General features: G+C 40.9%; 1 protein-coding gene across 2 annotated transcripts; it reads left to right on the top strand.

Annotated features, from left to right (window-relative positions):
• The first annotated feature begins 1,099 nt into the window (after window positions 1-1,099).
• On the top strand, window positions 1,100-24,718 carry Asb11 (ankyrin repeat and SOCS box containing 11). Of its 2 annotated transcripts, none has more exons than XM_034485553.2 (7): window positions 1,100-1,328; window positions 10,734-10,813; window positions 15,348-15,455; window positions 17,497-17,647; window positions 18,965-19,099; window positions 20,794-20,985; window positions 23,424-24,717. In XM_034485553.2, exons 1-7 carry the CDS (start codon window positions 1,148-1,150, stop codon window positions 23,546-23,548), a joined length of 972 nt encoding a protein of 323 aa, XP_034341444.1. In that variant the 5' UTR covers window positions 1,100-1,147; the 3' UTR covers window positions 23,549-24,717. The 2 variants fall into 2 exon arrangements, with proteins under 2 accessions (XP_034341444.1, XP_034341445.1); XM_034485554.2 differs by lacking the exon at window positions 1,100-1,328 and adding an exon at window positions 2,220-2,395 and having other exon boundaries at window positions 23,424-24,718.

Raw genomic sequence — 24,718 nt, 5'->3', positions numbered from 1 at the left:
CTTATTAGTGAGGAAGATTAAAAACAAGTCAGCTTTACTTGTATTGGCCAACTAATAAGAGAACACTGCCCAGCTAAGGAAGATGCCCATTCATGGGCTTTGCTGCCTTCACCTGTGAACTAGGAATGGTAGTCATCCATGTTGTTATCACAAGTTCCTTGTCAAGCATAGGACACATCTTCCAGAAGGAGCTGCCATGTTCAATGAAGCTTCAAACAGGAAATGAATGACTAAGAAAGAACCTTGCTGAGGGACCTCCTCACAGGTGTCACCATAGTACCTGTCACCAGCATCATCTCAGCACTTCAGTCACATTCAAACTTTGATTGGGAGAGGCATGCAAGATAGGCCTTGTGCTCAATATTACCTTGAAGCCAAATGTCTGGGTTGTTTGTTTGTTTGTTTGTTTGTTTTTGGCCCGTTAAAAGTTAGATTTGGCCTTAGTCCTTTGTAAACTTCCATATGAAAAGCAAACAAAATACTACCCGGAACAGTATATTTTATGGCTGATACAGAATATTACCACTTTCTTGCATGAACACAAAGGAATTGCTTTGTACTACAGCAATGTAGAAGTTCCCTTTATGTTTTCAACCCTGTTTTCCAACATACTGTGCCCAAAATGAGGGCTTAGAAGGAAAAAGGAAATGAGATTAGGCTAAGAATTCCTTAATTTTTCTTATTTGAGTCTTCTATGCAATGCATCTAATATGTTTTGCTCAAATCCAATGTGGGTTATAAATAGCGAGTACTTAAGAAATTGCTACTTATCTTATGTGTATGGGTGTTTTGACTTCATTTATAGATATGTATCATGTGCATGCCTGGTGCTACAGAGGCCACAAGAGAGCATTGGATCCCCTGCAACTGGAGTACATACTGGTCTTAAGCTGCCATGTGCTGGAAGTCGCATCCAGTTCTCTCCAGGCCAGCACCGAGTGTTTCTCAATAGAAGGAAGTTGTTAAACATTGCCATAAATATCAGTACCCCCGGTCACCACATCAGAGTTAGATTAGAACCTACAGACAAAGTTCTTGGTAACAGGAGCACTGTGTGCTAGGAGGTTTAAAATAGATGTCATATGATGCCAATTATAACTCAGTAAAAATTTGCAGGCGTAGGAACCTATGCCGAGAAGAAGCCAAAATGGAAGATGGTCCTGCTTTCTTTGGCTTTAAAAACATTTTTCTTACAATGTTTGCAACTTTTTTTTTCTTCAAGCTTTTAATTAAAGTTTTCCTGGCTCTCCTAACCCATTTCTATATCGTCAAAGGGAACAGAAAAGAGGCAGCTAGAATAGCCGAGGAGATCTATGGTGGACTGTCAGGTAAAAAAAGACTTGAGTTTCTTCCCAGCGCCTCCAAAAACTCCTCCTTTAAAATTCATAGTGAATAGTGTTTCTAGAAGGTAAGATTTCCTTGTACTTTTGTGCTGAATGGGTAGTTTTAAAATGTACCTTCCACTTAACATAGCAAATATGTTGACTGCACCAAGTTGTGAATGATCTTCGGTTTTATTTCCTTGGAAGTGGATGGATCTAGTCACAATGATTATTTAAGAAGTAAACAGAATAGTGGTGTTTAAAGGCTATCTTGAGAGACTTGCTACTAACCCAAAGAGTTCTTATGGAGCATTACTTCTCTTTGATATTTTCAGCCCAACTAACAAGATGGAACATTGTAATAAGACTAAATTTCCTCGGGAAATTCAATAACCAAGTAATTTGATTGAGAAGCACTGTACCATGCTGTATGAATGCATATTGTGGTGTCCTTTGCAAATCGAATTGATTGATTGTTTATTACAGGAAAAAAGTCACTAGACCCATTTGTACATCAGCACCACAGAAAGCACTAAAATATGAAGGTTATCATCACACAAAATATGAAACTGCTAAGATTTTGGTAAAACATAAAACATCTGAAAGTCTCATACTTTGTAGATGCTAGTCTCCATCTCTTTAAAGAAACAGTTTTGACTTATTTATAGTGAGATACTGCAGAAGTAACTGAAGCCTTTGCTAGAATTGCCCCTTCATGGAGGAGACAGACAGCAAGGAAGAGGAGGAAGAGGAGGAGGAGGATTCTAAAATTGTTGAAAGTTGCCCTATGTATTTTTAGTGTTTGCAGGGGTTCCTGGATTGCATCATGCTTTAGTTGGTATCTATTTCAATTTGCATCCAGGATTCTCTTTCAAAATAGACATGCTTTGTGATTTCAATGTACTAGACAACTCGGAAAGCCACTAGACATCAGTGGTCTCACATAGAGAAACAAGAACCCTAAACACGAAGCAGCAGAATGCTTCAACTAGCTGCTGAAGAAGGTGTCAGAAGTCCTGGACCATGGAAAGAGATTTCTTTTGGGGATTATATATGTCATACATTTCAGGGAGGTATGTAATTTTGGTGGGAAGACATTAATACCTTTTTTTAAAGTTTCAAATTAAGCATGATCTAGCAAGGTAATTTTGACAGCAGTTTAGGCAGAGGCTTCCTAGCATTTAATGTTCTGTTAGATATAGCATCTTTGTGCTTTCAATTAGGTAAAATCTACTAGGGATAGTGCTGACAGATGTATAAAAGTTTTTCTCCAGTTGTTCCTGTGCATGACTCCTGTCTTCATGTCCTTAGTGAAGTATGGGTGTTGAGTACTCAGAACCTGTGGGATCAGGCTTTGGATTTGAATCTGGAGCCAAACTTCAAGTCTCTTTAAGAGATTCATTCACCCTCTAGGCCAGATATTTTGTTCAAGCTCCTGAACTGTACCCATTTTCAGTTACTGTTAAACACAGCTGGTGGTAAGATTAGTGCATGAAAACCTAGTTTATTTATTTATTTCATATATTTGTTTATACGTGTGTGTGTATATATGTTTGTCTATGTATATGTGTATGTCCTTATACCTCTCACATGTATGAGAATACACTCAGATTTGATATATCTTTCTATAATAAACTAGCAGTAACATACCCAAAACAGACTTTTTTTTGCATGATTCTAACAGTTATTTTTCTTTTGACATTGCTCATAGTTACATATTTAAACCAGCAGCAACATTTTGTGAGCCGAGGGTAGTGGTGTACACTTTTAATTGCAATACTTAGGAGGCAGAGGCAGGTGGATCTCTGTGAATTAGAGGTCACCCTGGTCTATATAAGTGAGTTCTGGGACAGCCATGGCTACCTAGTGAGACTCTGTCTCAAGCAAAACAAGACAACAAATGATTAAATAAAAAAGATTTTTTTGACAGTGCTATTCTCAAACCAGAAATCATCTTTGCAGTTTATCAGATAAAGATTTGTTCTGGACCTATGTGATGTTTACTCGGTAAGTTACTGAACTGCCTTAGAAAGTCTCTCAAGGCAAAGTTGCTCAGTTCTTCTAGTGTACAAACATAAGTTAGTGAATTGACTTAGAAAGTCTCTCATCTCAAGGTAAAGTGGCTTGGTTTTTCTAGTATACACACATATTTGGACCAAATGAAAACACAAATAAAAAGGAGAAACTGCTTAACCTGCATCCTGGCCAGGTTTGCTGCTGAAGGGGTAGCCATAAAATTGAGTGGGCAATTTAGAAGTTGGGATATTTTTACACTTGCAGATAGGAGCTTGTAGGATAATAGAATCTTCTTTTTACAGTCGATCTTAGCCAAAAGGCCAAGAAGCGATTCGAATCTTCTTTTTAAAAAGAAAACAAAAAGAAACCATTTTAAGGGAAGGCTAAAACATTAGTTCATTTTCCAAATTTCATTTTGTTTTCTTCCAAAGGAACTGGTCCTGAACAGCCACTCCTCTTCCTGACTCCTGTCCATTCTAGTTCAGTATTCTTGCCTTTGATTGTTTTTTCGTCCCAGCACCTATTTGCCTTATTTATTTCCCTCTTTATTTCATTAAACCTTGGCCTAACTGTCCTCTGAGTGGTTAATATCTCAGGTGCCTACTGACTATCTCCAAGTAGGGACAACAAGTCCCTGGCAGAGGTTCTGCCTCCACGAGTCACCTGTAACTCAGCCCTCCCACCCCTAATGGGTTCAAAGGAGCCTTCCTAACACAGGTCATTGACCACGCTTCATTGTCTGATCAGACCTGGGTGCCCTGGTGGATATTCATTTAGCTTCGTTATTATATAACATTTTAGGTATCTCAGAATTTTCATTGCCATATGTTTTCTTCCCAATGAACCCCATTTTATTAAAACCCCACTAATTCTAAGTTCTTACCATTATTGGGATTCAGAAGTGAGATTCATGACTTTTGCTCCCTTTAATAAATGCCATAGATGTTGCTTTCTATGATTTCCAAACTTGAACACAGATCGTAAACCCTGAAGACCAGAGGCTGTAAACAGGCAGTCTTCTAGAATCATCTCACATTCTTGTTGAAATCTGACAAGGTAACATCCTTGAAAAATAGAAAAGAATTATTGGCTCTTATTTTGAATTCCTGGAACTTAAACATATTCTGTCTGAATGGATTTCATTATTAAATAAATAATTTGGAGGTGGAGGGAGATTGTCATGAAATTTATTCAAAGAATCAGATGCCAGAGATACAAATCACAGTTTGAAAGAAGGAGGAATAGAAGAATGGGGAAAGGGAATAACATCTGAAATGTAAATAAATAAAATATCCAATAAAAAATTTAAAAAAAAGAAAGAAGAAGGATGAAAGAACTTGAACATTTTCCACACACCTCATCAGAAGTGAACATGTTTGTAAACTAGCTTCATAATATATTTGCAGCCCTGTGACCCAGGCGTGGTGCCAAGGAAGTAAAAATAGAGTGCCCAAGAAGGCATTGAGTCCTATTTAAGTATTCATGCACTTGGAAAGATTGGTTACATATTTACTGAAAGCAATGGAAAAGTCCTGAATCTGCCAAAACCTTTAATCCTTAATTTCTTACAATTTTCTCCAATTCACAAACGAGAAGGGCAGTAAAATACTGTGTTGGGAACAGGAATAAAAACCAGGGGTCCCTGTGGCAGATTCAGGGGCATGGTTGTGTGAAAACCCTCCCTGGTCCTTATAGGAGGCAGTCATCAGCAGTGGAACAGGAGAGGTTACTTCCAGGAGAGTGATTTCTTTTCCAGTTGGAAAAACAACAAATTTATCACACACTTTTTCTTTTTAAAGAAAGGTCTCACTATACAGCTTGGACTGGCCTGGAACTTACTATGTAGACCAGGCAGGTCTCAAACTCACAGAGATCCCTGACTTCTGAACACTGGGATAACAGGTGTACACCACAATGGTACCCATCTCAAACTTTTTTTTTTTTTGCCTGAGACAGTCTCAGTGTGAGGCTGTCTTCAGGTTCTATGTAGCCAAAGATGACCTTGAACTTCTGATCCTTAGATCTCCTCTGGAGTACAGCATGCTTCACCTCCCCTGGTTTATACAGTGCCAGCGAGCAAACCCAGGGCTTCCTGCTTGCTGGGCCAGCACTTTTCCAACTTAGCTTCCTATTTCCCCAGCACTTAGCAGAGATAACCTTATGCCAAAGTATCCCAATACAAGTGACTAGCACCAGGATAGGCAGAATTTAGAAGCTTCAAAAACAGAGCAAGGATATTTTCTCAAGTCCCTAAGCCTGGTTTTATGGTTTTATTTCTAGCACTTAACTGGCCGTGAGAACTTTTTAGTTGGAGCAAAGTGGTCATTCATTTCAGAGACTATGAGGCTTTAGGCAAGGGACAGAAAAGCGGTGCCTAAAATACAAGGTAAGAATGCTCAGGCAGTTGCCTGAGTGAATTTTCCTGTTGTGCTATACAACTTGGGAGTGAGGCTTGAAGAAGGAGCTGCAAAGCAGAGACAGAGTGAGGAAGGAACCCAAAGCTATCACCTTTCCCTCTTTCTTGGTGTAGTGGCAGATGGGCACCACAAGCTTAAACAGGTGACCTCGGAATTAGGGTGAAAGTTGGCAGGCATGCAAGGATGCTGCAATGATAAGGAGACTCTGGAAGAGGTAGGCCGCTGTCAGTGGGTAAGCAAGCGGCTGAGGAGCAGGCCTGATGGAGCAGGGTTCACATGTCCAAAGGAAAATCTGCAGCGTTTAACAGCCCAGCCCATGACTCTGAATGCCTTCCTCCTCAAGAAATTCTATGACCAGGGACTTCCAACAAGGATGGTGGTGTCAGAAAGGCAAGGGCTCATCTCCAGGGAGGACACTGTGCCCAGCTGTTACCCACAGCTCATGTTTCCCAGCTTTTGTCCATTAAAAAAACAAAACAAAACAAAAATCCTAGGAGGGTTTTTTGTTTGCTTGCTTGCTTGCTTGCTTGCTTGTTTCCCCTTGTTTAACCAAAGTGTGCTAAATCCAATTTTTTAAAAATCAATGTTTTTTGTGTCCTAATTTTCATTTCAACAAGTGTAGGTAGAGTACTCTGGATGCTTAGTTCATCCTGTGACATCTCGAGGCCCAGTGAGTGGGACTGGCTGCCTCTTTCAGGTAACTGGGAGTCACCTGCACTGTCCCCCTTTGCTTCTTTTCATCCTCAAAGCACCAGAGAAACTGGCACCTGGAAGGAGGAGGTGGGAAGCCTGTGAAGAACATACTGTCCTTGGGCATCTAGCTGCTTGGTGGACCAGAGAGAGCCATGCTTTCTGCTGGGAGTGGGGAGACGCTGTGAACTGTGGAGGGATGGGAGATGATGCATGTTCAGGAGTGGGTGGAGTCATTTTAAAGACCCGAGTACAGGGAAGTATATGAGGGCTTAGTGAACACAAGCAGGGTCAGCACCCAAGCTTGAGAGGCTACTGTCAGTATGGCTCCTTCCACAGCCAGTTTCTGTCGGCCCCCACCCCTCCTCAGGTGGCTTTTGACTCCTAACACCCAAAGTGAGTATACCTTCCTTCTTTCCTTGACAGAAACAGAAGCCCACAGTTCACACTTCTTTGTTTAGAGCTGCTTTCACTCAACCCTGGGCTTGTGTGGTTTATCCAAATACTGCCTAGGGGTCAAATCGGACTGGTAAATAATGGGAAGTTACTAGAAACTCTGGAATTGGCTAAAGGATGCACTTAAAGCTCTTTCTTCTTACATGGAAAGAGATCATCAGAGCCTAAACAGAGGCAAGTTTGAGGAATCACAAATCCGTTTCATGTTGCTATCCTATGCTAATTCTTTTAGGAGTATGTGGCTGCTTAAATCTTGTTTTTATGTTTGAATAGGTGTTACCTTTACAGGTCAAATCTCCCTTTTACAAAATGCTTGGAACCAGAAGTTTTAGATTTCAGATTTTTTTCTCTTCAGGAGTTTAGAAAACTTGATATCTTATGAGAGGAGACCTTAGCTTAAATACGAAATTCATTCATGAAATTTCTTGTAACATTTTAAATCATTTGGAGAATGAATCCGAGTTTCACAGGGTGGAATTTTCTATGCATGGTAGTGCTGTATCAGCACTCTGAAAGTTTTAGAATTTGGAGTGCTCTAGATTTTGATCTTTAGAGTAAAAATATTTCACCTGTAGTTATTCAGGCCCTGGGGGGTTGACTAACTTATTGTTAGAACAGAATGCCAAAGTCACACTGAAGATTTTGCCGCTTCCATTGCCCCGTTGCTGAGCTGCTAGTGTGGGTAAGGACTGTCCTCAACCCTCCAGTGTCCATGTTCACTCCAACATAGCTGAAGCACATCTGCCAGGGCCTTAGATGGAGATGTATGAGAGGGAGACTAAAGATGCTATGCAAAGAGATGTTAAAGACATTTAGAATTATTCTGCTCACCAGCTGGGTTCTGTCCTCCAAGTTAACCATTTCATGATTAGAACTGATTAGAACTGATTAGAATTTGATTAGAATTGATTTATACCTGCCATGGCATGAAATACTAGAGTATTCAGTAAAGGAAAACAAGGACACAGTATAGAGAATGCTAAATGAGTCAAGTCTCCAAATTTACTTTTTATTGTCAATGGTGGCTACCCAAGCAAGGTCCACAAGGTGTAAACTATATATAAAACAAATAACAATTCTTGGTTACTTTGACTTAAAAGTTCCTTCTCCCTTTTATGTCCATTATTATCATTGTCCTTGTGTTTTACTGGTATGGAGTACTTTGGGCTCCATGATATAATTTTTGCTCTTGGGGAAACTTGTTTGAATGTGTTCATTTGGGTGTTTCTTAAGAACCAACACAATGCAAATTCATTCTATATACTTCTCCCCAATTTGACTGGTCATCTCATACTGTCAGTCTTGCAAAGGTCCTGTCCTTCTCCAGAAACAGTTCACCTAAATTTTAGGTGTTCCTTGGAAACCCTAAGAGGGAAAAAGGGACAACTTCTCTTTTAAGTAAACTGTCACATTCATCAGCTTGAGGCTAACTCAGAAATCAGTGAACATATATAAACACACAGCATATGTTTGTCTATATTAAATGCATTTATGCTTTTTCTTTATATAAAAGTATTTCACATTCACAGCAGGAGCATGAGATGACAACTTTTATGTATTTATTGATCTCTTGGTTCAAAGTTGTTTTCTGGAGCTAGTTTTAACTGAAGAGCTATAAAATCAGTACAAGGAATTCCCACTTCTCTGCCAAAGCCCTCCACTTATGCTTAGCTAGCTGTTCCATTAATATCTTTTCAAGCAACGGGGCCCATGCAAAGTCAAAGAGCTTTCAGATATTGTGTCTTGCCTCCCACAGTCCTCTTGAGTCTCCATCTCTCCTGCAACTAGCTCCAGGCCAATTCATTTATAGAATGCCCCTCAATGTGAGCTGCTTCCATGTGTGTTCCTAAGAGTCAGACTATGTTTGGTGGCATGAATAGCACAGGGAGGATGATATGGTGCTCTTCACATTGTGTTCCTTCTGATGACATAGGTTGTGGCTCATCGCATTCAATCTTATGGCACGTGATACCAATTTGTTTTTAGCAATGCTTGTTTTTCTGTGTTGGTCAAGATTGTTTCAACATTTTTTTTAGTATAATATTATGCACATTCCCTTTATAATTAGTATAATGATAATTTGAGCCAGATCCTGTTATTTCTTCTACATTTTTCCAGCTAGTGTCTTTTAGGAAGAAGCATATTGTCCATATTGATATATTCTTTATATCAGCAAGGACTTACAGGTTCCTATTGTGATGGCATGTATCTTCTTAGTGTCGTTGCTTATTTTGATGCACAAATTGTCCAATATTTGACTAGAAGAAGTCTCTTTGAGTCATCTTCTAGCCTTCCTTACTTCCTTTCTAGAAGATTTTTGAGGCCATAATATAATATTTTAAATATATTTTGTCTCCTCTCTTCCGTTCTGGAGTTGGCTATTTCTTCAAGGAACCCTGGTTTAGATTTTCTCAGAATACAACTATACTGTCTGTCTAAATTTGTTTTTATGTCTACATACTTTGAAAATCACATTTTTATACCAGTTACTCCAGTATAACTCCAAACCTCTATCTCTCCAACCCTGTAGAGTACATTGTAACAGTTCTCATTTTTGTAACCAAAAGAGTAGAGAAGATGCCCTGGGTTCTTATGTTAATAGGGAATGTATTGAAATGCTTACAGTTTCCAGTCTCATTCATTGGGAGAAAAAAAAAACCCACTGTTTCCTTGAGGCTTGTAGTGTTTTGAATTTACATTCTTCCATTTCTGGTGAAGTTTTGTTTTTACCAAGTTTGTGGACATGGGAAACCTGAACTCTGGGATCACTTAGAAGACACTGATCATAAGGACCCTTTGCATTAATGAAAGTCAAAGTGTATACTGCAGTTTGTTCAGTATGGAAAAAGAATAGCCACACCTTGAAAAATTCACAGAATTTGGAAACTGGAACAGATCTGCTTCTCAAACAAATGATTTATCCTTTGGCATTTTTCATACATAGTTACTTCTCAAATGACATTGAAGCTGGTTAGCCTCAGTGGCAGAGAAACAATTACAGAAAAAGAAAAAAAAACAGCACTCCTAAACCAGTTTGGAGGCTGTCCCTTAGAGAACGGCCCTGCAATGTCTACTTATTAATTGATCAAAAATGGCCTTGAGCACCTACCTGACTATGTGGATGGATTTGGTTGGCCTTCTGAGAGTCCTGCCAAATAGTAGATTACGATATCTCCAGTTTACAGATAAGAAAATTGAGATCCAAATGCTTCTGCAACACACTGTTTTTAGCAGAGAGTAGTCCAAGTAGGACTTGAGTCCTGGCAGCCTGGCTCTATGGGCCCTATGTGCACAGCTTCCTAGCATAACTTTTGGGGATCACACCATTTGAAAAGGGGCATCTTACATTACACAGATAGCATTGTCAAAAGAATCAGAGAAAATTACCACAGCAAATCAGGAACCCCCCAACCTCCTCCGGGGCTTTGCACACACTGGCTTTTCTACTGAGCAATATCCCAGCCCTCTTTTCTAATATTTCTTCAGATTGATTTTGTAGTACACAGGCTTTGGATTTGGGGGTATGAATGGGGAAGAGGTGGAATTATGGGAAATAAAAAACAAATTGTCCCCTTTAGTCCTTCACTTGACCTTAGTGTTATCGGGGCCGAGCCCTCGGCTTTGTTTATTTGAAAAAAAAATGTATTTCTTGTTAAAACTGCCCATGGAAAGGCAGCAGGAGCCACTGTGCTCAGCTCCCTGTATTTGACAAGGCCTGATGTTTGGTACAGGTTAGATTTCTTCTCTTTCCTCAAACCCTGCAGTGAGTGGGCAGCATGAACAGCTTCAGGAAAGTCTCCTGACTTTGACCGGTAGCTTATTTGTCTTTCAGACTGCTGGGCTGATCGATCCCCACTCCATGAGGCTGCAGCCCAGGGGCGCTTACTGGCTCTTAAAACTTTAATTTCACAAGTAAGTAAACTAAAGACTCTGCCCTCCGTGCTGTTGCCATAACCTAGGATCATCCCTTATTAACTTTGGCCATAGCTGTGCTCAGGTCTCGCACCGCCATTTTGCCATCTGCATTCCCACCCTCCTCCCCAATGTGTTCCTCTTGCTTCTGCTTTCTCCAGGAACTGCTTAATTTTCTTCCTAGTTCTCCTTTCCATTCTGGGTCCTCCTTTTCCCAGCAGGAAGTTTCCCTCTAAGGAACAAAGAAGGGGATCCCTAAATTTATGTGAACTCATCTCATGCCCTTCCAGTGTGCATTGGTGGCATCCATCTTGAGATTGCATTTGTAGGCGACTGGTGTCCTATGAATCACCTCAAAGCATGGAAATTCTAGTCAACAACAAATAATTGGGTTCTTGAAGTTTCTAAAGGCTCAGGGTACAGTTTCCAGTCAGTGAAGTGGCAGCTAGGTCATGCCCCGGATGGGAGAGGGGAGGCGAGATCTGTTTTCACAGGAAATCACTTGGCCTTCACCACAGGGCGGAGTCATGAGACAGCAGACGACTTTCTCCAGAGAAGGTACCTAAGAAGGAAGTCACATGAAAAAAAAAAAAACAACTTTATTTTAACTTTATATGTATGGGCGTTTTGCCTGCATGTATGTATGTCAAAGGACCATGTTCATGCAGTGGACCATGTTCATTCAGTGCTCTCTCAGAAGCTAGAAGAGAGCATTGGAGCCTCTGGGACTAGAGTTATAGACAGCTGTGAGCTGTGATGTGGGTGCTGGTAACTGAACCCTGGATTCCTCAGGGAAGAGCAGAGAATGCTCTTCACTGCTGAGCCTGCTCTCCAGCGCCCTCATGGTTTGTTTTTGTTTTTAACACTTTGAGCCTGCTTTGACCTGACATCATCTCTCTTTCTAGAGACATACATCTTCGATGTGCTGCTCACATCGAAGGAGAAAGCGTTATCCAAGTGAGGCAGGATTAGGAACTGGGCACCACTGGGTACCATATGAGAGGCTGCCCCACGGCAACAATGCACAGCTCAAGACTAGGCTCTCAAATAGGTTAATGAACAGATAAATCGTAGGCCATGGGGAAGATTTAACGAAGTATGAGCTATTAAAAACTCTGTATTTATATTGGTGACTGTATCTCCTGCATGTTGAACAAATATCTGAGTAAAGATTTATGAAATAAATAAAAGTATACCCTGCGTTTGCTTTATTTGTTTTGGATTCTACATGTGAGCAGAGGAAGTGAGTCACTACTTTCTTTCCCATGTCCTCTCTATCACCTCACCATTTAAAACTTTCTTTCTCCTTTGGATTTAAACAGCTGGGATAGTGATAGTTTGTGCCCATCCTTCCCTTTGTTATTTCTGTTTGTTTTTGCTTTTAAATACCTTTCCCCCCCAAATATTTATTGATTTGTGTATGTATGTATGTATGTATGTATGTATGTATGTATGTATAGGAGTGGAAGGGACATGCTTTGGTGAGCAGTTAACAGATGATTCTGAGGGAATTGTTTTCTTCTATCATATGGGTACTGGGGATCAACTCAGGGCATCAGGCTTGGTGGTAATTGCCTTCTCGGATACTTGCTGAGCCATCCCCCTTATTTTTGAGACAGGGTCTCACATATCCCAGGGTAGTCTCCAGCTTGCTAGCTGGAACACAAAATGACCTTGAATTTCTAATCTTCCTGTTTGCACCTTGGAAGGTTCTGGAGTTAAAAGCATCTACCACACCCAACTTATGCTGGGCTAAGGATCAAACCTGGCTTTCATACAAGCTAGGCAATTACTTTACCCATTCACATCCATCTCCAGCTTCAGAGTTGTGTTATTTCTTAAAAAGTAAAAATCATCATCAAGGCTCTCCATTTGAGCCCCAGAACTTAAAAAAAAATATTATAAAAATGCAAATAGATACAAAAGGAAAACAGAACCATTACTAATGATAAAGGAAAAAAATAAAGGGAAAATAAGTAGAGGGAAAAATACATTAAATAGTGACAAGATGATATATGAAGACATTTCTCCTTGAGTTGTGTTTCTGACTGAACCCAGGACCTCACATGTGCTAGGCAATTCTTTACCACTGACTTACCTCCTCAGCACTGAACCTTTTTCTTAGGTGCTGATTATGGAACCCCAGGTCTTACACGTGCTAGTCAAGTGTTCTACCACTGAGAGCTCTTGTTTGGTTGGTTTGGTTTCTTGAGACATGGTTTCTTGGTGTAGCCCTGGCTGTACTAGAACTCACTCTGTAGACCAGGCTGGGCCTTGAACTCAGATCTGTTGGCCTCTGCCTCCTCAATGCTGGGTTTAAAGGCATACACCACCACTGACTGGTTTGTCTATTTCTTTTTAAACACTTTAAATTTCATCTGATTCTATTACTCTTTTTTGGTTGTTTCTTTGCCCTTTGAGACTGGACAGGCCTCCAAATTAGTAGTAGAGGTTATCCTTAAACTCTGTCTTACTGCCTCACCCCACCCCCAAGTGCTGTGCTTGCAGTCATGCACCAGCAAGCCCAGCTATGCCTTTTATGACATCACCTCGACACTAAAAAACATGTTATTTCAGTAGTGTGATTAAGTGTATAGAGACATATAGAGAAAAAATTAACTCTTTCTTGATACAATTCCATTTCTTTGCCCTTTACAACTACTCAAAGAGTCTAGTATTATTTAAGATTTATTTTTATTATTTGTGTGTGACTGTGTGTGTTTGCCATGTGTATCTTCGTGCAATTGGAATCCAAGATGCATTGGAAGCTGGAGTTGTGGACCACCTGATGTGGGTGCTGGGAACTGAACTCTGGTCCTCTAGAAGAGCAGCAAGTGTTTTAACCACTGAGCCACCTCTCCAGCCACCTATAATCTATTCTTTAAAAGAAAATTTTATTTATTCATATATGTATTTATTTACTGTGTGTGGCATGCCTTTTTACATTGGGCTATCTTGCTGGGCCATGTAATCTACACTTCAAAAACTTGTTTTACATGTAGGTCATATACGAAACATGAGTAAAACATTAAACCACCTTGAATAAATTCAAGTAAAGCATTAGTTCAGGATCTTCTTAGTTGTCATGCTGTCTCTGACAGCTGGGTAACTTCAAGTCTTACATATGATTTGTATTTTCTGCATGCCCATTTTCTCATGCACAACTTGGAGAGCCCTATCTTGATCAGTGGTTTTCAACAAGTGGGTCACAACCCCCTTTCTAGGGAATCCTACTACCCTTTTACAGGGTCACACATCAGATAGCCGGCATATCAGATATTTACATTACAGTTCATAACAGCAGCAAAACTACAGTTATGAAATAGCAACGAAGGCAATTTGATGTTTGGAGTCCGCACAGCATGAGGAACTGTATTATAGAGGGTCGCAGCGTTAGGAAGGATGAGAAGCACTGCTCTAGACAATCTTTCAGGCCTGTCCGGTGTCACTTTTCCACTGAGTTTTGAACTGTAGGTATGTTTCTAGTACAATGCTGCCACCTCGTGGCTGTTTCAAGTTGTTTTTTTCTTTTCCTGTCTTCATTTTCCCCTTTTACTTGCCTTTCCTTCCCTTTTTTTCTTTTCTGTTATCACTGAATAGCAAGTACTTATTTCTTAAACTGAAATCTTATATGGAGAAAATAAAGGAAAAAAATGGAGAAGATACTTCCTAACTGGGAGATATGTAGAGTTTTTGAAGCCTTGTTTATAAACTTTCTTTTCTTGTTATTTTGACTTTTTTTCAGAGCTGAGGACCAAACCCAGGGCCTTGCACTTGCTAGGCAAGCACTCTATCACTGAGCTAAATCCTCAAACACCCCCCCCCCCCCGCCTTTTTTTGTTTTTTGTTTTTCGAGACAGGGTTTCTCTGTGTAGCCCTGACTGTCCTAGAACTCACTCTGTAGACCAGGCTGACCTTGAACTCAGAAATCCGCCTGCCTCTGCCTCCCAAGTGCTGGGATTAAAGGCGTGCGCCACCACCGCCTGGCTTTTCTTCTTCTTCTTCTTCTTCTTCTTCTTCTTCTTCTTCTTCTTCTTCTTCTTCTTCTTCTTCTTCTTCTTCTGCTTCTGCTTCTGCTTCTGCTTCTGCTTCTGCTTCTGCTTCTGCTTCTGCTTCTGCTTCTCCTTCTCCTTCTCCTTCTCCTTCTCCTCCTCCTCCTCCTCCTCCTCCTCCTCCTCCTCCTCCTCCTCCTCCTCCTCCTCCTCTCTCTCTCTCTCTCTCTCCTCTCTCTCTCTCTCTCTCTCTCTCTCTGTGAATGGAGGCCAGAGTCATGAGATCCACTAGGAGTTACAGACAGTTGTGAGTGTTTGGAACCAAACATGGGTTCTCTGTAAGGACAGTGCTCATTCTTAAATGCTGGGCCATCTCTCCAGTCCCCAGTGCTGTGTTCAGAATCCCACAGTAATGGTTACTACTCTATTCCTTATGGTGGTAGTATCATTGTTCTCCCCCAGATGTCAGAAACTTGTTGAACAGCATGGCTTGATTTGCCATGGTGGATGCAGCATTTCACTGTCTTTTCTCCAAACTGCAGGGCATCAATGTGAATCTTTTGACAATCAACCGGGTCTCCTCTCTCCATGAGGCATGCCTTGGGGGCCATGTGGCCTGTGCTAAGGCCTTGCTGGAAAATGGTGCACATGTGAGTACTCCCCCTGCTGGCTCAGTTAGCTTTGTCTGCCCCATCCACTAAGGAGACATTACATTCCAGAGTGTTTACTCATTGAGCAATGGGAAGGTCTGGCACCATACTTGTCTGTATTCCATCATTTGGGTTTCTCTTCTCTTTTCAGTCTATATAACCTATTTGTGAATATTCAGATGTGTTCATTAAAAACATAATTTTGTTGTAAAACATAAAAAACTTCCACAGAACAATGAAGAACAATTCAATTCCCTAAGTCAACCATCATTTTAGTTGTACATTAGCAAAGTAAATGAGTTTGCAATATAAAACACATTATGAACTGTTTTAGTTTCTTACCTATTGCCTTGATAAAAGCACCTTAAAAGAGAAAGGGTTTATTTTGCTCACAGCTCCAGGTTATAGACCATTATGGCTAGAAGGGAAGTCACAGTGTTAGGAGTCTGAAGTAGCTGGCCACAGTGTGTCCAAAAGGCAGAAGAAGAGAATAATGAATACATTGCACACTAGTGCTCGGATTACTTTCTCCACTCTTATGCAGTCTCGGGTCTTCTATCAAGGGAATGGTTCCACCCACAGTAGGCAAGTCTTCCCACTGCAAGTAAGAAAACCAAGATATTCCTGTGACTGTAGAGATGGTTCAGTGATTAAGAGCTTTTGATGTTCTTCCAGAGGATCAGAGATTGATTCCCAGTACTCACATTGAGCAGCTCATGGCTGACTGTAACTTCCAGCTCCAAGGGGTTTGACACCCTGTACTGGCCACTGTGGACACCTGAACCCATAGGTGGTTCCCCATCATATACACATAATTAAAAATTGAATAAATATTTTAAAAAATCTTTCACAGCATGCCTGGAGGCCCGTCTCCTAGATGATACTAACTTCTGCAAAACTGACAAACATAGACAGCATAACTTAAACTTTATTTCTAGTGTATACCTTAACTTTTCAGAGAATATTCGAGTTGCTTATAACTATCACAGCTTCTGAAAAATCTCAGTGACACTGTATTTAGTTCCAAGATCATGTTTTGTTACCAATTCTATTCTATGTCCTAGTCCTTGAACCCTCTCTTTTATGAGCTAGATCTTTAAGTATTAGTAATGATTTTTCTTACATCTAAATGCATGTTGAGTTTCTATGCGTAGAACTGAATATGAAAGTCTTCTGAACATTTCTAGTGCCTTCATGGTTATTGTCACCTTTCTGCTAGGTGCTGCATCTTCAGAGTCCTGCTTTAGTAGCTCATGGGTAATGAATGATGCTTCCTTTTACACTGGCTTCTTATTATTTTAGGCTCTAGTTTCAGAGACTGGATAAAACTTCTTTCTGGTCTCCTAGGCCTGAGAATGATCCGTCATCTGCCGGTACCCTATCTAATTCATCATAAAATCTAACTTTCACTTCCTACTTCCCAGATTTATGTTTTACTTTGTTTCCCTGCCATAACAATCAGAAGGATTTATTATTTCATCAAAAGTAGCTTTATGTGTGTGTGTGTTTCTCTTTCTTGATACATTTAAATTTACTTAAGAAGAGGTAATTAATTGTCTTACCTTTGCTTTCAAACCATCGGCAGCTGGAGGCTAGAGATCAGTTAAAAGTACTGGCTACTCTACCAGAGGACCTGGGGTTTGATTCCTGGCACCCACATGGTGGTTGACAACCATCTGTAACTCAAGTTGCAGGGGATATGACTCCTTTTTCTAATCCTCACAGACACAAAGTGAACACATAGAGCAACAACCTCCAACCCAACATTGGCAGCTAGTAAGGTGTGCAGTAAATATTTGCTGACGTGAACTGAGAGGCAATGATAGAGAATCAAATAGGAAGGCACTATTTTAAGTATTTCACATAGAATAACTCACTTGATCTATCCATGATGTGATAGGTCTTTAAAATTCCATTAAGGTATGGAATGCCCTCAGACCTTTGTCAGCATGAGGGAGTTTCTCTGGTCACACACATAGGAATATGCACTTGGTGAGAACGAGTGAGTAAATCCTGTGAGTTTTGCTTTGCCCAACATTAGGTCAATGGACTGACTGTTCATGGAGCCACTCCCCTCTTCAATGCTTGCTGCAGTGGCAGTGCTGCATGTGTCAATGTGCTGTTGGAGTTTGGAGCCAAGGTCCAGCTTGAGGTCTACCTGGCTTCACCTATCCACGAGGCAGTGAAGAGAGGTAAGTAAGCCACTCCAGGACACACAGAATAGACTGTGTGTGGGCTGCTTGCAGTTTTCATGAAACTATGGTCTAGTGTTGGTCCAGATGTTTTCACCTCCAGGCACGTGTCACCACACACCTGGGCTTGTATACTTACAATTGAAACTTCTGGAGGGTCTTTAAGTGTAACTCAAACTAGGCTCAGTTTCTATTCTGCCAAAATATATTTAAAGAGATAAAAATTATTCAGAAGTAAAATTGGTTCTGATTTTCTCTTAAAGGGTGGTTGAATTAATTAATAATAACAGCTTGTGTGAGCATGCATGCACGTGTGAGTACATGTGTACACGTATGTGTGTGTGTGTGTGCATCATGTGCATGCAGTGGCCTAAGCATCAGATCCCCCTGGCAATGGAGTTATAGTCTATTGTGAGCTATCATATGGGTGCTGGGAATTGAACCTGGGACCTCTACAAGATCAGCAGGTGCTCTTAACCACCAAGCCACCCTTCCAACCTCACTGATAAAACTTTTGAGGAAACATTGAAAACTATTGTCAATTTTTTATCAGTACCTCAGAAGAATTCCTTCATGTAGAATTTATTGATATACTGAAAATTAACCATGTTGGCCTTGTCATTGGGCAAAGTCTCCACATAGAATGCCTGCTGATGGAATTCTCCCTAGCTTGTGAATTTGCAAGTTATTTTGGGTACATTCTATACTTGAAGCTTTGGATTCATTCTCATCTGTGTCTTTCAGTATAACGAAGTAAAGTTGCAGATTCTCCTTTACAGGTATGGGTGAAGAAGAGGTTAGTAATGGACAGGGAGTAGGACTGAGCTTCGGTATGAGCACTGGTAATATATGGGGTCATTTATCCCTCTGCTTCTAAAGTTTCCCAGGAACATATGTCCTCCTGTTTTTTCATGGTTTTATTTTTCAGATTTCTACTTATTATTCCCAAAACAAAACAAAGTGTTTTTTTTTCCTAAAACAGAAGGATAATCTGTTACTTCTTTTTGAAAATATTTAGTGACTTATCTTGTGCATATGGGTATTTTGCCTGGGTGTCTGTGTGCCACATGCATGCAGTGCTCTTAGAGACTAGAAGAGGGCATCAATTCCCTGAGATTGGAGTTGAGACAGTTGTGAGCCACCTTGTGGTGATGGGAATTGAACCTGGGTCCTCTGGAAGAGCAGGAGCAAGAGTTTTAACCATTGAGCCATCTCTACAGCCCCCCTCCCCATCTCTGTAATTTAAATTTTTTGAAGGCCCATTCTGGAAAGCAATCCTGTGATTCTGTGTGAGTGACACTATCTTATATTCCACAGGTCACAGAGAGTGCATGGAGATTCTGCTGGCAAATGATGTTAACATTGAGCAAGAGATTCCTCAGCTGGGAACTCCTCTGTATGTGGCGTGTACATACCAGAGAGTTGATTGTGTGAAGAAACTTCTAGAACTAGGTAATTATTAGGATATTTTTAATGAGATGAATCTACTAGGCTTCTTTTGGTTTGGTTTGGTTTGGTTTTTGGTTTATCCTAGACAAGGTTTCTCTATGTAGTCCTGGCTATATTGAAACTCTCTCTGTAGACCAGTCTGGCCTTGAACTCACAGAGATCTGCCTGCCTCTGCCTCGTGAGTAGTAGATTTAAAGAAGTGAGCCACCATTGTCTGGCTTTTAAAAAATTTAAATGGCTCTAAAGGTAGCATTCTTATCAGGTTAGAAAAAACAATCCCGATTGCATTGGATGCTTGAAAGCTAGATGCAGAACTCATCTAGAGAAGCAAGTATTTATATTTATCTCTCAGTTCTGCTCCCATTGATGCTGGCCTTATATAGGTAGTATGCTTCTCCTTCTTGGTGGCAATATGGCTGCCACAAACACTTGTGCTTGTAACCAGAAGGAATACTAGCTCTCTTTCAGACACATGCATGAACATCTCTGAAGCATTCATGGTGACAAAGGGAATACTAGCTACTGATGTACTGAGGGCTGCATCTCAGTTTTCTCTGCAGTCATTAGGTTTCTCTCAGGATTCATGAGCTGAGAATCACAAGAAGATGCCTCTTCAAAGGGAAAGCTATGTATGGGGTGTGGTGAACATTTGCAGTAGACCACCTTACCTGTCTCCTGTTAAGGCAGCCATTTTCCACTTCAGAGTGTCATATGCAGAAATCACCATTCCAAGGAAAAGTAAAATACTTCTAAACTCTCACTTGCTTTGTGACTTAAGACACTTAGCTACTGGAGTAAATGTGTAAACTATAGGAAGAAAGTTTAGTTGAGAAATTTAGCCTCCAAGATTTTTTTTATTATGTATTTTACTCCTATTATTTATGATTTTTATGTTGATTTTGGAAATCTTTCTTTTTTATGTATTTACATTTCAAATGTTATCCCCTTTCCAAGTTTCCCCTCCAGAACCCTCCTATCCTACCCTCTCCCCTGCTTCTCTGAGGGTGCTAGCCCACCCATTCACCCTCTTCCACCTCACTGTCCTGGCATTCTCGTACACTGGGGAATCAAGCCTTCAGGAGCAAGGGGCTCTCCTCCAATTGATGCCCAACAAGGCCATCCTCTGCTACATATGAGGCTGGAGCCATGAGTCCCTCCATGTGTACTCTTTAGTTGGTGGTTTAGTCCCTGGGAGCTCTGGGGGTTTGGTTGGTTGATATTATTGTTCCTCCTATGGGGTTGGAAACTCTTGGAAATCTCTTTTTGAGACTCCCATGAGATAAATATTAAATAAAGCTCTCCCCATCTTTTGCCAAAAAAGCCCCCAAATAACCACATAACAGGAACTTTGAATATTTTGTTTTGTATGTTAGAACTCTCTGTCTCTCTGTCTCTCTGTCTCTCTGTCTCTGTCTCTCTCTGTCTCTCTCTGTCTCTCTCTGTCTCTCTCTCTCTCTCTCTCTCTCTCTGTGTGTGTGTGTGTGTGTGTGTGAATGTGTGTACCCCCTAACTTCATTTTTCACACTGAACTATCTTGGAGTAGTCTTCACAGGCATTGCTGATGTTCTGGGCTTAAGTCACATAATTTCAAAGATTGCTTAACATACACCAGGGCTTTTAAGATGTCTTTATATGCAATGGCTCATTGTGTCTTACATTCACACTCAGTGTCGCCTGTGACCATGTGCTTTATTAAGGAGCCAGTGTTGACCATGGTTGGTGGCTGGATACCCCACTGCATGCTGCAGCAAGGCAGTCCAGTGTGGAGGTCATCAATCTGCTCACTGAGTACGGGGCTAACCTGAAACTGAGAAACGCGCAGGGCAAAAGTGCTCTTGAGCTTGCTGCTCCCAAAAGTAGTGTGGAGCAGGCACTTCTGCTCCATGAAGGTAAGAAGGGCTGGGTGTTTGCTTCTCCTCCCTAAGCACACTGCTATCTCATCCCTAGGCTGTTCCTCTTTTTTCCTTTCTCCTTTTAATTGGGCATGGTTTCATGAGGATCAAGTCCTGGATTCACTGCAGTGTCTCCTCAGATTTTTTTGTTCTTTTTTTTTTCCTGCACACTGTATTTGTTGTTGCGTTTTATTTTCCATGACAAGAAAATAACCAGATAGCTTTGTTTTTACCCAGAAAAGATTCAACAGTCGTGTTTATCATAGAAAAAGCACACAATTGAATAAACCAAAGCTCATCTTTGTAATGTTGTGAGACAGGCAGTAGACAAATGAGACACTGCATAAGGACCATCAATAACGGCCAAGTATACAGCTTGTGCTTCCATAAGATCAAAGCACCCCATAGCACAATAGCCATCTTGGTTTGTGTAAATGCTTTCTATGGTGTTTACACAATGTTGATGATACCTAAGGATGTGTTTCTCAGAACTTACCTGCTTTGGGTTCAGACTGTAGGGAGGATAGATGACAAGTTTCAGAAAGCTGACCAATGGCTTGCTTCTTCTCCAGATCAGGGAGTAGTGGCGGTCATCATTCCACATCCCCTTACTCTGAATTCCACCATAGGCAAGAACAGATGTTGAGGATGAAGTGTGAGCTGCAATGCTTCATATCTACACTCCCAAAGAGAACCCTTTGCATATCCATACATTGAGAGAACATTTTCTGAGCCTTTGCAGAGGAGTGTGCCTGGGAGAGTAGTAAGGATGATTGTAATGATTCAGTGTTACAAGTACTTCCATGGAGATTACTCTGAAACCAAGACTAACCTCATTGAATTCTTAAAGGCACTTAGAACTTTATAGAAACTCCAAGGATTTCAACTCTGAATGAGAAAAGGGAAGCATAGAGGAATTTGCTTCCAGAGGGCCACACACCTAGAAGGAAGCACTAGGATGCTAAGCAAGCCCTTTGACCCCACAATAAGCATTCTCCAGGCTCCAAGAACCTGGATCCAAATCTCCTGAAACAATGTGCACAGCAGGAGGTCTCTCTTGTGTTCAGTGAAACCCTCCCAAGTCCTATGTCTTGCCCACTGAAATACCTGATTTGTGGTTTTACAAACAGTTTCTATCAGTGCTTTCAAAAACTGACTGTGCCAACAAATCACCTGGAAACCTTATTAAAATACAGATTTTGACCAAGGTGGACCAAGTGGGTTCCTAAACTCTATCTACTTAGCTGGCTCCCACACTTTAATTAGCACTGATCTATATTAGTCCCAATGCTCTTGCATTTAAATTGCTACTGGCAATTTACCAGATGCCAGTTTGGAAAGTTCATTTTGAAACTGTTAGCTGAGAACAACATAGTTGGTAACAGTTTACACATTTTTCTTGACATTCCCTTCCCCAAATTAAGAGTGTTTTCAGGACTGGGGTTTACTTGCATTCCTTATTGTCTTCAAGCTTCTTAAACACAAGCATTCCTTTTGAGTGTCTCTGAGAAAACGGGTCAATCGGTCTGCATTGCTATGTTCTATGGAAGCTTAGCTACTTCATTTCTGGTTGTATGTCTTGCTCCAGATTTAAGGGGCACTGGGTGGGGATCTCTGCCATTTTCAATTCCCAGGGTTTTAACTAAAGATGGTTGTTTGGTTCTCTGAATTTCTCTCCAGCACATGTTCCTTGTCCACATCAATCCTGAATGTCATCTGGACATTTGCATGTGTAATCTGCCTTTTTAATATATTTTTATAATACCATTAAGTAAGTAGTTTCACTTGAGGAAGTCTTTGCTGATAGGGGAGGAAATAATGGCATAATGTAAATGTCCCTTTATAAGTACATTTCATGAGACTAAATTCAGGGAACAATGATTAGAGTCCTTTCTATACATGGCTATCGAGGTGGAACCCTTGCACGAACAGGGGGCTCTTTCAGGTATGAAGTGGAAGCCAAAACTGCCATATAGGCAGTTAGTCTTGGGGGCCCCGGGAGTACTTTGAGGACTATTTTGTCCCTGGTCCAGCTCCTAGCATTAACTGAGTGACTACAGAGGCAACACTTCCTGCTCACGCCTTCTCTGTAGTTGCCTCTCTGTCCTGAAGCTCTGTCTTAGAGCCCTGCACCCCAGTGGTTTTCACTTCCTCCAGCCTATCACTTCCATTAATACAGGCCATAGTAAGGGAGATGCACTCCTTACAGATCCACACTTCTTTCCTAGCCCGTGGATAAGTGCATTTTCCAGTAATAGTTACTATTGGAGGATCAACTTAAAGGACATCCTCTACAAAAGGGCAACGTGGAATCCCCTGCTTGTAAGACTTCCCATCATTTGGTAATTCCTCTCCCATTCAATTAAGCTTCTAGTATTCAGATCTCCTTTTCCACCCCATTGTGAAGTTCATGCCATTTTTATTCCCTCTCCCAGGTCCGCCTGCTCTTTCTCAGCTCTGCCGCCTGTGTGTCCGGAAGTGCTTGGGCCGCACGTGTCATCGAGCCATCTACAAGCTAGGTCTGCCAGAACCCCTGGAAAAATTCCTCTTATACCGATAGTTGGAAACATGTAGGTTGTTGCCTGCTGTAGGACACTTAGTATACACATTCAGTGGCTTTACACACTATCCTAAAAACCTGCTCACCCAATTAGAATAAATCTTCCATAAATCCAAACACTCACTTTGAACAAGCTTCTGGTTAGTTTAACAATTGCCAAGAGGTAACCAGAAACCTTTTGGTTTTTAACTCTTGTTAATCAATAAGTTTTGTTAGTTTGTTTTTTTCCTAAAATAAATTTCTGCAGCGATTTTGATTTCTTTTAATTTTTAAAACTATACAAATAACTAAGCAGGGCTGGAGAAATAGCTCAGGAGTTAAGAGTGCTTGCTGCTCTTGCTGAAGACTTGGTTTGGTTCCCAGAAGTCACATGCAGCTCACAACCATATGCGAACTCAATTCCAGATCTGTTTCCCTCTTCTGGCTGCTACAGGTACTACATGCACATGGTGCACAGACATTAAAAACACCTGCACACATAAAAATAAAAATAAATGAAGCTGCCAGGCGGTGGTGGTACATGCCTTTAATCCCAGCACTTGGGAGGCAGAGGCAGATGAATTTCTAAGTTCAAGGCCAGCCTGGTCTACAGAGTGAGTTCCAGGGCAGCCAGGGCTACACAGAGAAACCCTATCTGGAAACCCCCCCCCCCCAAATAAATGAAGCTTTAAAAAAATAACTAAGTAATTTAGAAACATCAAAATTAAATGGAGCTTCTGGTGGACTGCTGTCTTGGTGAATAAGAAAGATATTTGAAGATATTAGGTCACCCAAAGGTTGAAATCTATTGCTTGTTACTTGTGATATTAAATACTTTTGTAAAAATATTAGCAGCTCTAGGATTGAGCAACATTGGTCTCTCTGCACCCTGCGCTCAAGGGCATTGTCTGCTGTGTGTCATAATACAATGCTGGCATATTCTCAAAGTCAGGACCCTCAGGGTTCTTGAAACAATCCCCGTCTCCTCCTCTTTTGTCCTTCGTTCTGTTCTGCCCTCCCCCCTTACCCAGTCTATTTTGTGACATTTGGACCTTAGAACTCCACAGGTTGTTCATTATCGTAAAAACTATTGTCACAGGTAGGAATACTAGCTAAATGAAAATTCTCTTCCATAAGTTTCTAAGATTCATTCTAAAGAGATTATTTTCAGTTCTTCTGGGCCTTTAGTTC

The sequence above is a fragment of the Arvicanthis niloticus genome, chromosome X (assembly GCF_011762505.2).
Source record: "Arvicanthis niloticus isolate mArvNil1 chromosome X, mArvNil1.pat.X, whole genome shotgun sequence".
Classification (NCBI taxonomy): Eukaryota; Metazoa; Chordata; class Mammalia; order Rodentia; family Muridae; genus Arvicanthis; species Arvicanthis niloticus.
The sequence above is the reverse complement of the archived record's forward strand: the minus strand, read 5'-3'. Positions and strand labels throughout refer to the sequence as shown.